This window comes from Podarcis vaucheri (assembly GCF_965113315.1).
Source record: "Podarcis vaucheri genome assembly, chromosome: 3".
NCBI lineage: Eukaryota > Metazoa > Chordata > Lepidosauria > Squamata > Lacertidae > Podarcis > Podarcis vaucheri.
The window spans coordinates 36,297,675-36,314,270 of record NC_138761.1 but is presented as its reverse complement, the minus strand read 5'-3'; the positions used below and the strand labels follow the sequence as shown (position 1 = coordinate 36,314,270).

Sequence of the window (16,596 nt, the reverse complement as noted above, 5' to 3'; positions counted from 1 at the left end):
CTTTTTAAAAAAAGTGGGTCCCAGGTCTGAAAAGTCTGAAGGCTACTGTTTTATTGTGAGACTGAGAATTCCACACTAGGAAGTGGATTATGTGACAAGCTGACCAAGATTTGCAGGTGTCCTTTAATCTGGAGCATCTACTGCTGGACTGCTGGACAACAGTGGTCACACTTTGGCACACTGTCTCAACAACCTCAGCAGCAGAATCAGCATTCCTGTGTATCATTTTCTAAACCACTTTCCTCCGGCGAGCAAGCTACGACAGCTCGCTAGGTGACAGTGTTCAAGTAGCCAAGGTCAAGCTGTGGGTGGAGCTCCTCTGTTTTTACCTCCTGCCTACGATGTTGAACAACCCAACATGAACCCCTCTGGCTGTACAACAGCTGCCAAGTTTATTAAGCTAACACACGAGATCCACGTAACATCTCCCCACGCCCCTCCAGAGTCAAAGTTTGTGTTTGACATACTTTTCTTTAATCTTACTTATTTAAATTTTGTGTGCGTGTGTGTGTTTGAGAGTGTGTAAATACACACGTACACACACAAAAGCTTTCACTGGTATCAAGGTACACTTAAGACCTTTTGTACTCAGGCATCCGCATGCATGGAAAAAAGCTTTCTTCAGTCTTTGTGTAATGATTAATTAACAGCAAAAGATACAGTTAAGCTGAAGCAGGCTTCTGCTGGTTTCCTGGTTTGGCTCCAACTCTGAGGGGGCCCTTGGCAAACTGTCTCTGTCTCCTGCGTTGGAGGGACCAACACTTACCTGGCAGTGTTGGTGGGTGGCAGCAGTGCTACAGTGATCTCCAAGCTGCTCAGCAACAAAATGAAGCTGAACGTTCAAGGACAGATAAAAGAAATAACTTCTTCACCCAGTGCATTGTTAAACTATGGGACTTGCTTGCACAGGAAGAAGTGATGGCCGCCAACTCAGAATCATAGAACAGAGTTGGAAGGGACCACGAGGGTCAACTCAACCAACCCCATGCAATGTAGGAATCTTTTGCCCAACGTGGGGGTCAAACCCATGACCCTGAGATTTAAGAGTCTCATGCTCTACCGAATGAGCTATCTAAAAGAGGATCGGACAAGTTCATGGAGGACAAGGCTATCAATGGCTATGTTCTACCTCCACAGTCAGAGGCATTGTACCTCTGAATACCAATTGCTAGGAATTGCAGGAGGGCAGAGCGCTGTTGCACTCATGTCCAGTTTGCAGGCTTCCCAAAGGTGTCTGGTTGGCCATTGTGAGAACAAGATGCCAGACAAGAAGGGTCATTGGCCTGTTCCAGTAGGCTCATCTTAAGCTCTGCTTTTTAAATTTTCCCAGTGTCCCAGAACAATGCGACATCAGAGGTACTGTAGGAAAGTGAAGTGCTGGGTGACCTGTCCAGGTCTTTAGCACAGTGCTGGGCCTTGCCAGGGTTTTGAGCCCCCAGAAGACTCCCAGGGAAGTCACACACTTGTCTGGCTTTTATATATATCATATAGCATCCTATATTGGTGCACTCAGCTAGACTGGCCAGTATCCTTTGAGGCTTCACAGTCATAACATGCTGACATGCCCAATCAGAGCCCATGCCGGGGAACAAAGGAGATGTCATTCTCACCCAGAATTACTATGCTCCCCTCAGCACCATCTCACTAGACAGGCACAAGGAAAGCACGTGAATATTGGAGGTGATCACGGAATAGCATGATACTGAGAGCTTATTTCAGGACTGAACATAGGTTGGGAAGGTTGTCCAGAATGCCATGGAATGCCATGCAGAGAAGAAGCCCTTGCATGAGCGGAAGTGAATTTTGCCCTCCAGATTCCAGCCTATGTCTACAAGCCCTGATCTTTGCTTGGTTTCTTGTGGAACTCATGCATGGGGAAAACGAAGTTCTACCTTTGGTCTTAAGCAATAGGTTCTGGGCAGGGTCAGCTTATCTGTACTAATTAACCTGATGTAGACATGTCAGCTATTTACCCATCAAATCCATGCTCAGAACAGAAATAGCTCCTAGAAAAGACTGCTATGGAATTTGATCAAGGATAACAGGTCAGCCATCCATCCTTTCCTCTTCTAGACTAGGGATGAATGTTCTCCTTTGGTTTTGTAAGAGCTAATCTGCACTTTACAAGAGGACATCTCACACGTAAGAACAAGTCAAACAATGTGGAAAATTACACAGAGCATTTGGAGGGAGAGAACACAAGGAAGGGGTCTGCAGAATACTACAGTTCTGTCAATGTTGTCAGAGCCAGCTTGACCCCAAGGCATCCACCCCACCAAAAATTTATGTGGGTCAGTAAAATGTCATAGCAAATAGCCAGAAGACCCCAAGTTGACCGCCAACCTTCCAATCAGCAAGCCCAAAAGGCTCAGTGGTTTAGACAACAGTGCCACCCGTGTCCCGATTTGGAGGGGGATAGCCTGGCTTCCGTTGGCTCTGCTGTGTAACCTGGGATTGAACCTGGGACCTTCTGCATGCAAAGCATATGTCCTACCAATGAGATACAGCTCTTCTCCCTTCTGTTATAAATGACCTTTTCTTGAAAATATGAATGCTACAAAACCTATCTACGAAGGCTTGTGAGAAAAGGAAGAGCAGGATAAAATTGCAGGTTTTATTGTTACCGAGCAAACTAATTCCGCTAAGCGAGGATAATGTAAATGGCAAGAGTAATGTTGTACTGACTAATGTATTGAACTGTACTGCTGTCCTTCCTGGATGTTGTTGGGTTGGTTTTTCTTTTCTCTACCTCCGCCCCAAGAGTTATTTATTGTCCAAGCGTGAGGAGAACGTTAATTTTCAGTGAACATTCAACCACAGTGCAGCTCAAACCTAAGGAATATTTGGGGGGGGGGGCGCAGCGGCCACTTTAACTTTCAGAATCCCAGAAAAATGATTGATTCCCTTCCCCCTTTAAAACCCAGCAACTTCATTAGAACAACAGTTGGAAAAAAATTCAGAATATCCCTAGATACCCACCTTCCTTGTTGACAATGATCGAAGCCGCTCCAGTAGCAGCATCCTCTGTTTGGCCCACAAATTCTAGAATAAAATAAAATAAATAAGACATAATGTTTTAGCACAGTACTTATGGCAATTTTAAAAAAAGAATGGAAAAAAATGCCATTAGGAAAAGTGAAAAGTAGAATAAATCCACTGGGGTGTGTGGGGTTGTGGGGTGTGTGTAAACAATGGTACCTTGGGTTAAGAACTTAATTCGTTCTGGAGGTCTATTCTTAACCTGTAACTGTTCTTAACCTGAAACACCACTTTAGCTAATGGGGCCTCCTGCTGCCGCTGTGCCGACACTGCACAATTTCTGTTCTCATCCTGAAGCAAAGTTCTTAACCCAAGGTACTATTTCTGGGTTAGCAGAGTCTGTAACCTGAAGTGTATGTAACCTGAAGCGTATGTAACCCGAAGTACTACTCTGTGTGTGTGTGTGTATATGTATATGTGTGTGTGTGTATGTGTATACACACACACACACACACACACACACACACATAGAGAGATACACACACACACACACATATACACACACACACATATATATATACATATATATATACATACATACATACATATATGTGTGTGTGTGTGTGTATACAGTGGTGCCTCGCAAGACGAAATTAATTTGTTCCGCGAGTTTTGTCATCTTGCGATTCTTTTCGTCTTGTGAAGCACGGTGTCGGAAAAGTTTTGGAAAAGCTTCAAAAATCACCAAAGTCTTTAAAAACCTCAAAAAAGGCTAACACACCGCGTTCTATGAGTTGCTCCTCGAAGTCAAGTCGCAACTGTATTAACAGTGTTAAGAAAAAGGAAACAAACTTGCAAGACGTTTCCGTCTTGCGAAGCAAGCCCATAGAGAAAATCGTCTTGCGAAGCAGCTCAAAAAACCCTTTCGTCTAGCGAGTTTTTTGTCTTGCGAGGCATTCGTCTTGCGAGGTACCAGTGTGTGTGTGTGTGTGTGTGTGTGTGTGTATATATATATATATAAATGCAGCAATACCAGAGGGTGAGGTGAACCTCATATGTGCTAAAATAAAATCACAAGACAATAAAAACAAACTCAGATTAATTAACTGCAGTTAATTTTCTGTTTTAGCAAAAGCGGGCTTTTAATACAGACTTTACTGGAAGCTGCAATGTACTGTTAATTCACGTACACATGGCAGAATAAACATTTATATGACTTCTGCACACGATGATGTCCACAGTTGTACATTTCCCCAATCTTGAACATACTGTCAAGCAACTACATTGGGTCACTTAGAATTATAATATTATGAAGATGTTCTTTTTCTTTATCCACTTTGTTTGAGTTTCATGCGCACAGTTTTACAAACTTCCTATGCCTCTGCTGGCCTGCTTTGCTGAGTAGAGGAAGAGGACTTTGGATAGAAATTATTAGTGCGGTGTTGATGTGAATACAGCCTCTGCGTCTTTCCAAAGCAGATTCCCCTTTGGACCTCATAAACAACTACAAAAGAGACCACACAGGTGGCTTTTTTTCCTTGTGTGTAGCATCCAACTCAATACTTAGAAATGCCACCTAGCTAGCTTTCAAATGCTGTTAATATTTCATTGTAACTATTATAATGGCTGTTGATTTAGTTCCAGATTAAAATCTCAACTAATGATGGATTCAGAGGACAGTTTTGTCTCATTACTATAATTTATCCCTCCGTCTTGGGGGAAAGACTGTAGCTCAGGTATACAGCAAGTACTTTGCACTTGCATCAAACCGTGGCATCTTAAAGTAGGACTTTGAAAAGTCCTTGTCTGAAATCTCGGAGAACTGCTAACATTCAATGTAGTAGACAATGCTGAACTATTATTATTATTAATTTCATTTATGAATCACCTCCCATAAAGCATCTTGAAAAATCTTACAATACAATATAAAACATTTGTATTATCTGTTTTTTGCAGATAAAGTCGCTCTGATTCCGGAAGAGGTAGACTCCACCGTGGGAGCAGGGCTGGGGCGGGAGAGTGCTAGAGTCCCGTCTAGTCAAGTTGCGTGGCATCAATTCCAATCTGTTACCTCCGAGGATGTGGACAGGCTGCTTGGATGAGTGAAACCAACCACCTGTCTCCTTGATCCTTGCCCATCCTGGCTTATAAAAGCTAGCCGGGAAGGGCTGGGCGACGGGCTTCATGGGGTGGTGAATGCTTCTCTCTGCGAGGGAGCCTTCACAGACCCGATGAAAGAGGCGGTTATTAAACCGCTTCTTAAAAAAAATCTTTAGATGCGGCCAATATGGCCCACTATTGCCCGGTCTCAAATCTTCCATTCTTGGGCAAGGTAATTGAGCGAGTGGTTGCTGAACAACTCCAGGCATGCCTGGAAGAAGCGGACCATTTGGATCCCTTGCAGTTGGGATTCAGGCCTCATCATGGGACTCAAACTGCCTTGGCCGCGCTGGTCGATGATCTCCGGCGGGCTAGGGACAAAGGTGAGAGCTGTTTCCTAGTTCTGTTGGATCTCAAAGCAGCTTTTGACACCATCGACCATAACATCCTTCTGGTCCGTCTAGAGGGGCTGGGAGCAGGGGGCACTGTTATACGGTGGTTCCGCTCCTTTCTCCTGGGCCGTGTCCAGAAAGTGGTGGTGGGGGATGAGTGTTCAGACCCCTGGGCTCTCACTTGTGGGGTGCCTCAGGGTTCTGTCCTCTCCCCCATGCTTTTCAACATCTACATGCAGCCACTGGGAGAGACCATCAGGGGGTTTGGGCTGGGTGTTCATCAGTATGCGGATGATACCCAGCTCTACCTCTCTTTTAAATCAGAACCAGTGAAGGTGGTGAAGGTCCTGTGTGAGTGCCTGGAGGCGGTTGGAGGATGGATGGCGGCTAACAGATTGAGGTTGAATCCTGACAGTTGAATCCTGAAGTACTGTTTCGGGGGGACAGGAGGTAGGCAGGTGTGGAGGGCTTCCTGGACCTGAATGGAGTAACTGAGCCCCTGAGGGACCAGGTGCGCAGCCTGGGAGTCATTTTGAACTCACAGCTGTCCATGGAGACACAGGTCAATTCTGGGTCCAGGGCAGCTGCTTATCAGCTCCATCTGGTATGCAGGCTGAGACCCTACCTGCCCGCAGACTGTCTCGCTAGAGTGTTGCATGCTCTAGTTATCTATTGCTTGGACTACTGCAATGCGCTCTATGCTGGGCTACCTTTGAAGGTGACCCGGAAACTACAACTAATCCAGAATGCAGCAGCTAGACTGGTGACTGGGAGAAGCTGCCGAGACCACATAACACCGGTATGGAAGACCTACATTGGCTCCCAGTATGTTTCCGAGCACAATTCAAAAGTGTTGGAGCTGACCTATAAAGCCCTAAATGGCCTCAGTCCAGAATACCTGAAGGAGCGTCTCCACCCCCATCATTCAGCCCGGACACTGAGGTCCAGTGCTGAGGGCCTTCTTGCGGTTCCCTCGCAGCGAGAAGCCAAGTTACAGGAAACCAGGCCGAGGGACTTCTTGGTAGTGGCACCCGCCCTGTGGAACGCCTTCCCAAGAGATGTCAAAGAGCAAAACTACAACCAGACTTTTAGAAAACATCTGAAGGCAGCCCTGTTTAGGGAAGCTTTTAATGTTTAATAGACTATTGTATTTTAATATTCTTTTGGAAGCTGCACAGAGTGTCTGGGGAAACCCAGCCAGATGCGCAGGGTATAAATAAATTTATTATTATTATTATTATTATTATTATTATTATTATTATTATTATTATTATTATTATTATTATACAACTGCATATAAAGACAATTAAAACACTATTATTATTCCTTGCCGCCCATCTGACTGGGTTGCCCCAGACACTCTGTGCGGCTTAAAGGTAAAGGGACCCCTGACCATTAGGTCCAGTCATGGCCGACTCTGGGGTTGCGGTGCTCATCTCGCTTTATTGGCCAAGCGTACAGCTTCCAGGTCATGTGGCCAGCATGACTAAGCCGCTTCTGGCGAACCAGAGCAGCACATGGAAACACCATTTACCTTCCCGCCGGAGCGATACCTATTTATCTACTTGCACTTTGACATACTTTCGAACTGATAGGTTGCCAGGAGCTGGGACCAAACAACGGGAGCTCACTCCGTTGCGGAACCACCAACCTTACATTTAGGCAACTGTAATGGGCTTTGTGTGGGGCTCCCCTTAAGGCTATTCTGAACATAGCATCTGGTGCTGAAGACTGTTGCCTGGGTGGTGGTTGGTGCCCCTTACCAGGTGCATGTCACACCTGGGCTATGGGACCTGCACTTGCTAACTATCAGTCGCCAAACCGGTTTGAAGGTGTTGTTTAGGGTTTTCTGCGCAAGTAACAACTCTGGACCAGGTTATCAGAAAGCCAGACTTCCCCTGCATTGCCAGGGTCAGGGCATTAGGATGAACAAACGGAATCCAATTAGCCATGTCACACTGTAACGATTTTCACCGGTGGCCTAGTTGTGGAAGAACCACTCTGCTGAAAAAGGAGAGGTCCCATCTGTATTGGCATTCGGCCAGCTTTCTAAGACATACCTGTTTAAGCAGGCCTTCCCCTTGATCTCTTGACACGACTCTCCTGCTTCAATTACAGTGCTGTTTTATTGGGTATTTTAATTACGGATATTTATATTTTAATGCTTGTGTAATTGGTTTGCATACTTGTAAACTGCTTGGAAGCCTGCCCATTCATTTCCATGGGTTTAATCCAGTAGCCTCTGGCTGGCCTGTGCTCATCAGGATGGCTATAGGAGAGGATGTGGGGATGGAGAAGTCAGGGGAGCTCTAGCTTGGCAGCGGCTCTGCAGGTGGGCATACACCTGCAGGCTGCCACTGCCATCCCAGAGCTTTCCTGACCTTGCTACTGTCTCACCAGCCTTGGGAGGATGCCACTGCTGCCCCCACCCCCATACCGCTGATGGTCTGTGATTTACTTGGGTGCAACATAGTTAAAATATGAAACATTTACCTGTGGGAATCCCATTTTTCTTAAAGTTTTCAAGATAATCATTGCCAAAGGAATCCTTCCCAACCTACACAGCAAAAGTGAAAAAACATTAGATCTCTTACATTTAGTTGATGTTATGCAACTATATATTGCACATGTGTCACAGCCTTGTATTCCAAATGCAAATATTCTATATCAACAAGGGGGGAAAGATACACGCTCTTCTTGTGTATCTTGATTTACTGAGGCTGTAGTTTCAGCAAATTTTAACATTAAAGCATTCTGCACTCCTGTTTTGTAAGGCCATTTCAAATACATGAGGTGGGATTTAACTAAGTTGTTCCGTGAGCATAACAAGGTCCATTCAAACAAGTGGGGGACTTCCTTCACCCCTTAAATCCGCTCTGGAGGTTTGGGGGAAGCTCCAAAGAGGTTTAAGGGGTGCATGGGGTGGGAGGAGGGGGTGGAAACATCTTAGTATGGGAATGAATCTTGTTCCCCATGCACATACCATATGTTGAATTCCACCCAGAAAGTTTAATAGGCATATTATTTTGCTGTATTGCTGCAACTCATATTTAGGATTCTACAATGTCCCACTTGGGATTTCTTTCACCGTATAAAGTGATTGCAAAATAATGTAGTGTAAGGTCTCTCTGGGAGAAGAGTATTTTAAAAATGCAAAAATAGGATATCCATAAAACAAGCTCCACAAAACCAGATTTTTAAGCGAATGTTTAGCACCATGGGTTGAAAGTGATTTCAAAAGCATATAGCAAGACAAAGCATTTTAGAAGATGCTATTAAGATGCCATTAAAGAATATCACTGTTCCTAAGGGAGAACATAGACATCAGGGACATTTTGGTGAAGATGGACTGTTGTGGTCACAGACCAGAGAGGAATTAGACAAATAAACATGTCAAGTGGTTCTTGAAACTGAGCAGGAGCGATTTGTGGTTTCAGGATTCCCAGTCGGTCCTTGATTCCTATGCTAACATTATAACAGACCTGACATTAGCTATGCTTCCCAAGAGTGTTCTGTGTGGTTCAAAGCATTACGGTAGTGCAGAATGCAGCATAAAACCATCTAAGACTTTTAAAATTGTTCTGTTTGCTTCAAGCCACTGATTTCAGTCAGTTTGGGATAAAAAAAATGTACTAATTTCATAGAATTGTAGAGTTGGAAAGGATTGGATCCAAGGACACGTCTCTGGGAAGAATATAACTTCTATTTGGGGATCATTTCTTTCTTATGCCCCTTCCTTCAAGCATTTGATAACAAAAGCAAGACTCTTTGAATGGGAAGATAATTGGTTTTGCAATGATAGGGTGCCCTCCTGATTTTTGGACTGCCCCCCCCAGCCTAGTATCCAATGTTCCAGCAGGATGTTGTTGGCTAAGATTGGCCTACAGAATCAAAATAATCTGTTAATCTACAAATTAATTATATTGGGATGGGCAGGAGTATTTGCAAGCATTTATTATTGCACTATGCCCTTTTAAAATGTGGGGTTTGGGGGCAGGGTTATTGGGTTGTTGTTTTTATTTTGATTATGTATTTTGTGGTTGGTTTGGGTTGTTTTTTTCTGTGAACCGCCCTGAGACCTCCAGGTATAGGGCAGTGTATAAATTCAATTAACAACAACAACAACTATCTGTTCTGCATAACTAAATTCTATGGTTAACTTTTTAAAGAAGTATATTTCTTATTTTTATTGCACTGGAATCTCAACTTTGTTATCAAAAATTAAAAATCTAGTAAGATCAATTTGGGGTGAGGGGGGATTAAATCATAGTTTAGGATGTCATAATTCAGCTTCCAAATTCATTGTTGTCATAGATGCACTCACACCGTTATGTAACGAAAACAGCAATGCTGTTTCAGATGCAGTTGGCAGTGACCTACGATTTGAAAGCTTTTTTACATTCCATACTTAGCAAACCCAAGCCTTTGCTAACAAAGCACAACTGAGGTTCAGAGGCGACTTTCATTCTTAAAGTGCTGCAAAGGAACAAAACTGAAGCTCAGCCAGATAAAATGGAGATGGCTGGGGGTGGATGGTCTGTTAAAGGCGGGTGTAGGGCCACACTCCTTAGGAGAGCTGATCAATTTGGCTTTGCTCCTTTAAGTTGATGTGTCTATCTATGGCCAGGAGTTATTGTCACCAGTTGAGAGAACGCTTTCTGGAAGGGCTGAACCATTGTCCGGCCTGATTTGGCTATCTCTTGCCTTGACTAATGACATACATGGGCTTGCCCTTGAAGACATTTTTGGAAACATCAGTTGGTCCAGAATGCAGCAATACAGGGTTGGTTGGTTGGTTGGTTGGTTTTCACTAGTCCATTACAGCATTATTAGAAGTTCAAGGTGCAGGTTTCAGCCTTCAAAAGAGGAGTGGAGCGCTTGCGTCTGAATGTTAAGACTACAGCTCTCATCATCCCTGATCATTGGACATGCTGTCTGGGACTGATGGTCAGGACTGATGGGAGTTGGGCTGATTCCAATGACATTTGGAAAATAGGAATATAAGAACACAGGAAACTGTTTTATTCCAAGTCAGACCATAGGCTCATCTAGCTCAGCATTGTTGACAATGACTGATTTTATGTATTTGATATGATTTTATGTATTTGATATTTTATGTGAACCGCCCTGAGACCTTCGGGTGTAGGGCGGCATAGAAATTAAATAAATAATAAAATAAAAATAGTAACTGGCAGCAGCACTCCAGAAAGTCAGCCAGGGGGTCTCTCCCAGCCCTACCTGGCGATGCTAGGAAGTGAACTTGGGACCTTCTGTATGCTATACCCACTGAGCTACAGCCTATTCCCATTTCAAATGGTCTGCATCTGGGAAACCTTAAAGACTATCCACTCCTATATCTCCCTTGAGCAGAGCTATAAACAGTGCCACTAGCATCTCAAGTACTGCTACTCTCAAATACTGCTACTACAAAACAGTGTCAGGGACTGGAGGAATGGTGGAGACCGCCTCTGCCTCCTGAACCTTCCAGAGAAGAGGAAGACAGTATAGATTTACAACAGTGGTTTGAGGAAAGTCACAACTCAGAGGTGGAGGAAGGGCAGAGTTGGGAAATAACGGGAGAGGAGGAGGGGAAAACAGAAGGAGCAGCTGGCTGTCACGTTATCACTAGAAAGCAATCCAGACCCCACTTCTCCCAGAACCAAGTGAGCATTGAAAACATGAGAGCAAAGGGCTCGTTGGCAAATGTCCCTAAGCGGCCACCGTAAAGTGGGTGGTGCTGTTGACGATTGAGGAGAGAAGGGGGATGGGGATTAGTCAGAGCAATGCCATTACTCTAAGAGGCACCATTTCTAAGCCTCTCTGTGAATACAGTGGTGCCCCGCAAGACGAATGCCTCGCAAGACGGAAAACTTGCTAGACGAAAGAGTTTTCCGTTTTGGAGGTGCTTCGCAAAACGAATTTCCTATGGGCTTGCTTCGCAAGACGACAATGTCTTGCGAGTTCTTGCTGGTTTTTCCCCCTCCCCCCCTTTTTCTAAGCCGCTAAGCCGCTTATCAGCTGATCCAATCAACAGATAAGCCGCTAAAAGCCGATAATAGCGCTAATCCGCTAATCCGTCAATGGGCTTGCTTCACAAGACGAAAAAACCCCTAGACGAAGAGAATCACAGAACGGATTCTTTTCATCTTGCGAGACACCACTGTATTGAATAAAAGACATTGGTAAGAACTCTCCCTGTTTTGTCTATTCCTGGCAGCCTACTGGGGGGGGGGGGTCAGATTCCCTGAAGCCTGACAAACAGAGCTTTTTGCAGTGGGGATACCCATTGTATCAAGTTCCCTCCTGAGGAAAATATGCCCCACTTGCCCCACGGTGGTTTTTAAGAAAAGCAATAAAGACCATGCTTTCTAACCAGGCTTCTGAGGAGCTAGCTTAAGGTGCACTGCTAGAAAGTTGACTTGAACCCTCCGTTCTTCATTTGTTTTTCACTGTTGCTTTTTTAAAATACACTTACGACCGTATGTATATTTGGGGCAGGTGTGAACCCAGAAGATGCTTACCATGCATATCATGGAGGTTTTCGCCCCAAGTCGAGCAGCTTGGACACACTGGTTGGCACCTTTCCCTCCAAATCCAGAGAAAAACCTGTGACCGTGTATGGTTTCTCCAGCTTTTGGCAGGCGTGTGGTAAGGCTGGCAGTTAAAGAAAGAAATATAATATGGGGTTTGAGTGAATTAACAACTGAAATCATAAGAATTACAAACCTCATACTAATTGGGCATATACATAATGTAACAGGGGAATCAAAGCTATTGGGATACATCCAAAAGTACTTACAATAGTAATCCAGTACAGTGGTACCTCTGGATACAGACGCTTCAGGTTACAGACACTTCAGGTTACAGACTCCACTAACCCAGAAATAGTACCTCAGGTTAAGAACTTTGCTTCAGGATGTGAACAGAAATCGTGCTCTGGCGGCACGGCAGCAGCAGTGGGAGACCCCATTAGCTAAAGTGGTGCTTCAGGTTAAGAACAGTTTCAGGTTAAGAACGGACCTCCAGAACGAATTAAGTACTTAACCCGAGGTACCACTGTATAGGTAAATGCAGTCTCTTTCACTATAAGCCTCTCCATTCAAATCTTCTCCACCACTATAACTATCGCAAAGAAAAACAGGCCTCACAACAGATGCATTGAACTTTGTTGTTAACAGATATGTCACAGCAGAAGGTGGTACCAAGAACCACAAGGTCCAAAATAAAGCTTTAAAGTTCCCGGGTCAACAGCTTTGCATAGGGCTAGGGAAGCTGGTGCTCCCCCACTGTTGCTGGATTACCATTTTCATCACCCTTGGTCATTGGGAGTCGGAAGCCAACATTTGGAGGGCCACAATATCCCCATCCATGGCTTAATAGAAGAGGATGAGTTACCTTTGCTAATGATTACATATGCTATAAAAAATTAAAACCTAACTAGATTTTTTTTTTTTTACAAAAAATGCAATTGCACAATTATGCCAGGAATCTGATGAAAACCACTCAGCAAATTCTATGTAATTCTCTCTCTCTCTCTCTCTCTCTCACACACACACACACACACATAGCAATCATCAGAAAGAACAATTCTTCCTCAAACACATTTCCACCTTGCATATTAAACATACTCCCAAACACTCATCTATACGCAGTTGTGGAAGGTTCACTTTTACCGATACAGCTATTAATAAAATAGAAGTATTGTTAAAATGTGATGCTATTATCTTGTCACAGATTTCTGCAATGAGAAGCAATTATTAGATTTTGCTTTTCATCAGACTAGCTTAAAAGGCATTTCAGACCGCTGCTTTGAATTGACAATGATGAGTAATCTGTACGATTAAGGAAGCATCGGAATTCTACACTTACTAACATTGCCACAAAACTGCATAATAGACCAAAAGCACACATACGCAGAAACAGCTAACGTTACAAACTAAACCCAAACAACTTTGTTAGGATGTTCATAATTGTTGCCTACAACATTTTCTATGGCAATTCATAACTGACATAAACATTCAGACTGCCACCTTATGCAGACTTATCAAGGAATAATTCCCATTGTGCTCAGTGGGAATTATTTCTGATGTAAGCATGGTTAGAATTACATACACTGCAAGCAAAATGGATATGTGCACACCACTGAAATAGTCTACAGATGAGTTAACATAGTTTCCATTCCACTGTATACAGCACACTCTGTAATGTAATCAGAATTAAATTAAATCAACTCTTTCCCCAATTTTCTTCCCAGTTTAATTGTGCATGTTACCAATTAATCTTGACCTTTGTTAATATAATAGCTATTTTGCACTACCTCTTCTCTTTCTGGCACCATGTCACTGCTGATGGTGCTTTGAGACACAGCCTCTCTGAAAGGTTCTTCTTGAGGGACTGATGGAATGATAGACAGGAATGCATTCTGCTTTTATCAGGGACCCCCCACTGTATCAGGGATCAACCATAAAAGAAAAGAACACGTCCCCAAACAACCAACTCCCCCTACAAAAGTCTTATTTTTTTAAAAAAAGAAACTGACAGGTATCTGCAGGTATCAGGGTGTCTAAGGGTGCCATATTGGGAACTCCCAGTCTCTATGGTAACCTGGAGTGTGAGCTGCCATCTTTCAATTTCAAAAATTTGACACGATATATGCTGCACACCACCCAGGAACCTGACTTGATGAAGGGTAGGTGGCACAAAAATATTTTCCCCTCTTATACCTGCTTTTCCTCATACAGATCCCGGAGCTGCTAACATTTGTAAAATTCAACAAAAACAAGTTAAAACACATATCACACTCAGTTAATCCAACAGGGCTCCTCTCACTATGCTCTAAAAACTTGCAGAAATAGTTAGGTCACCAGCTGCTATCTGGATGAATATAAAGAAGAGGACAGCTGGGCAGGAGTTCAAAAAATGAGGTGCTGCCACTGAGAAGACCCTGCTACTCACTCCAGCTCATACTCCTGAGGGTACCACAAGCCAGGCCTCCCCACAGATCTCAAACCTCAGGTAGGTTTTTACTGGGGAACTCCAAGTACTTTTTGAAATAAGTAGCAGAAAAGGTCTTACGTAAGTATTTTTTCAAACATTAACACAGAGATGGATTGAAACCGTTTGCATTCAGTGGTCAAAATTTACTGCCTTGCCAAAGACTATCAGAAATCCCACAGTACGACTAAATTAATTCTCATCTATAGCCTCTCTTCATCGGTCCTTACTTACCGTATGAGAGAAATGTGGATGCAAAACAAAAACCCCTGGAAAAATCTGATATGACCTCCTTCCCCCATCCTATTTTTGTTTCATTCAGGAAAGTGGAGCAGTGACTCATTTATTTGTAGCACTGTTCATTCAGCAATTAACACATACAGGAATAAAAACTGATACAAAGAGTGAAACCCTACTACCTACGGCTGGGGAAGACCATCCAGATAAGGGGTCTGAGAGCAACTGCCATAGCTGCTGCTACCACAGAGCAACATGTTAAATTGTGCGCTGGGGCTGAGCTCAACAACCTGTCACTTTACTCTGCAATTTTAAGCATGTCTGTTCAATAGGACTTCCTCCCCTGCACATATGTATAGAAAGTATACAGAAGCATATTAAAGAAAAGGAATTTAAAGAGAAATCTTCAACAGCAAGTGATCTGCTTATAACCCTTGGTCTACTGGGTTTGTCACACATCAAGAGTTTTGAGCAGAAGTCTTAAATGCATTGCTTTGAAGAAAATACTTAATAACCAAGGAAACGGGCAAAAGAACTGGCAAGTAGGCATGCTAAATGCCACATAGCAGAAGATGTTTACACAGGACTTTGTTCCTGGCAACAAAAAATGTTATAAGGGTGTTGACAACACAGCACAATGTTCAGTTTGTGAATATCTTAAAATATGGTGAGATGGAGTGAAAACTTTGCAGGGGATCCAAAGCACGTCTCTCAACCTCCAAAGTCCAAGTAAGTTTGAAAAAAACCACCAAATAAGGGAGAGAGGGAGGAAGTCAGATTTACTCATGGTACTGTAATTTATAAAAAATTATCTCATAACAAGAAGGTATAATGCATCTGAAGGAGTCCCTGCCTATATTCCTAGCCTACAGTGGTGTAGGTAAGGGACTCTCCGATCATCACAGGATGTCCCTGAAGTCTTGCCACTGGTTCCTCACAACTTTGGTTATGACAATCAGAGTGAGGGCTTGCTTGGGACAAATACTCAGTAGTCAGGTTGCTAACAGAAGAGCCTGGCTCAACATATTGTCAATGAAGTCTTGTTGATTTCACCTTTGGACTGAGCTGTAAGAATGAACAGAGTCCATATAATACAAGATCTGGGGCAAATTGGCTCCTGTGTGAGTCGAGTTTCACATTCCCATGGAGGATCCATGTAGGATGATCAGGCAAGGAGATAGATCACTGGGAGAAATGCCCTTCTTCTGCCACTACTACAAAGGCTCAGGGTGGCTGCATCTCAGCAATGTGGGCAACTGAGCACACTTGTGACAAGGCATGAGAAGATAGCCTCTCACAGCTTGTACATAAGAGATGAAAAGGGCAGGACAAGGATGCCAGCCATACTTTAGCTTTGACAACAGGATTTTTACAAGTTCCTTCCTTTCCCAGATTCCTTGGAAGCTGGTGCCACTTATATTATCCGTTCGGAGTTCAAGACTTACAAATTCAATTTATGTCCAGATAATGGGTGCTGATGGCAAAGAAGAAACTGCATCATCAGAATTCTACCACCCAGAAGTGATCGCATTATTTCTTGCCCTCTTAACCCTCAGCAGGATTAAATATTAGCCATGTCTGCAGCCACGGCCTGATTTCTGCAGTCTGGCACACAGCACTCATTTTTAGCACTAGACTGACAACTGATGCCAACGTGATGCCACACACCACTTCTCATGCCACTTTCTACCAGTCGTGGGAAACCCTCTGCTCACAGTGTTACACATGATCATCCTTAAAATTCTTAAACAGGTCTCATTCTTGTTCAAAGCTATTAATCCTCTGCTTTTCTTGTCTAACCCTTAAATTCCACCTAATTTTACTTACAGTTGCAAATTCCAATAGTTTAGTGAACCACTCTTTTAGAGGAATTTCCTTTCCCCCAGTATTTTAC

The 16,596-nt window shown here is 43.5% G+C and overlaps 1 protein-coding gene across 5 annotated transcripts in view; it reads right to left on the bottom strand.

Annotated features, from left to right (window-relative positions):
- The window catches only part of RBKS (ribokinase), a 68,999-nt gene that overhangs the window by 42,147 nt on the left and 10,256 nt on the right, over positions 1 to 16,596 (bottom strand). For 4 of the 5 annotated variants that reach the window (XM_082214889.1, XM_082214887.1, XM_082214890.1 and 1 more), the window contains exons 2-4: positions 11,993 to 12,125; positions 7,965 to 8,028; positions 2,980 to 3,042 (exon numbers count right to left, since the gene is read on the bottom strand). In XM_082214889.1, the coding sequence (XP_082071015.1) occupies positions 2,980 to 3,042; positions 7,965 to 8,028; positions 11,993 to 12,125 (260 nt within the window). Of the gene's footprint in view, positions 1 to 2,979; positions 3,043 to 7,964; positions 8,029 to 11,992; positions 12,126 to 12,270; positions 12,292 to 16,596 lie in introns of those variants that run through there. The other variant, XM_082214891.1, reaches the window with a different exon arrangement.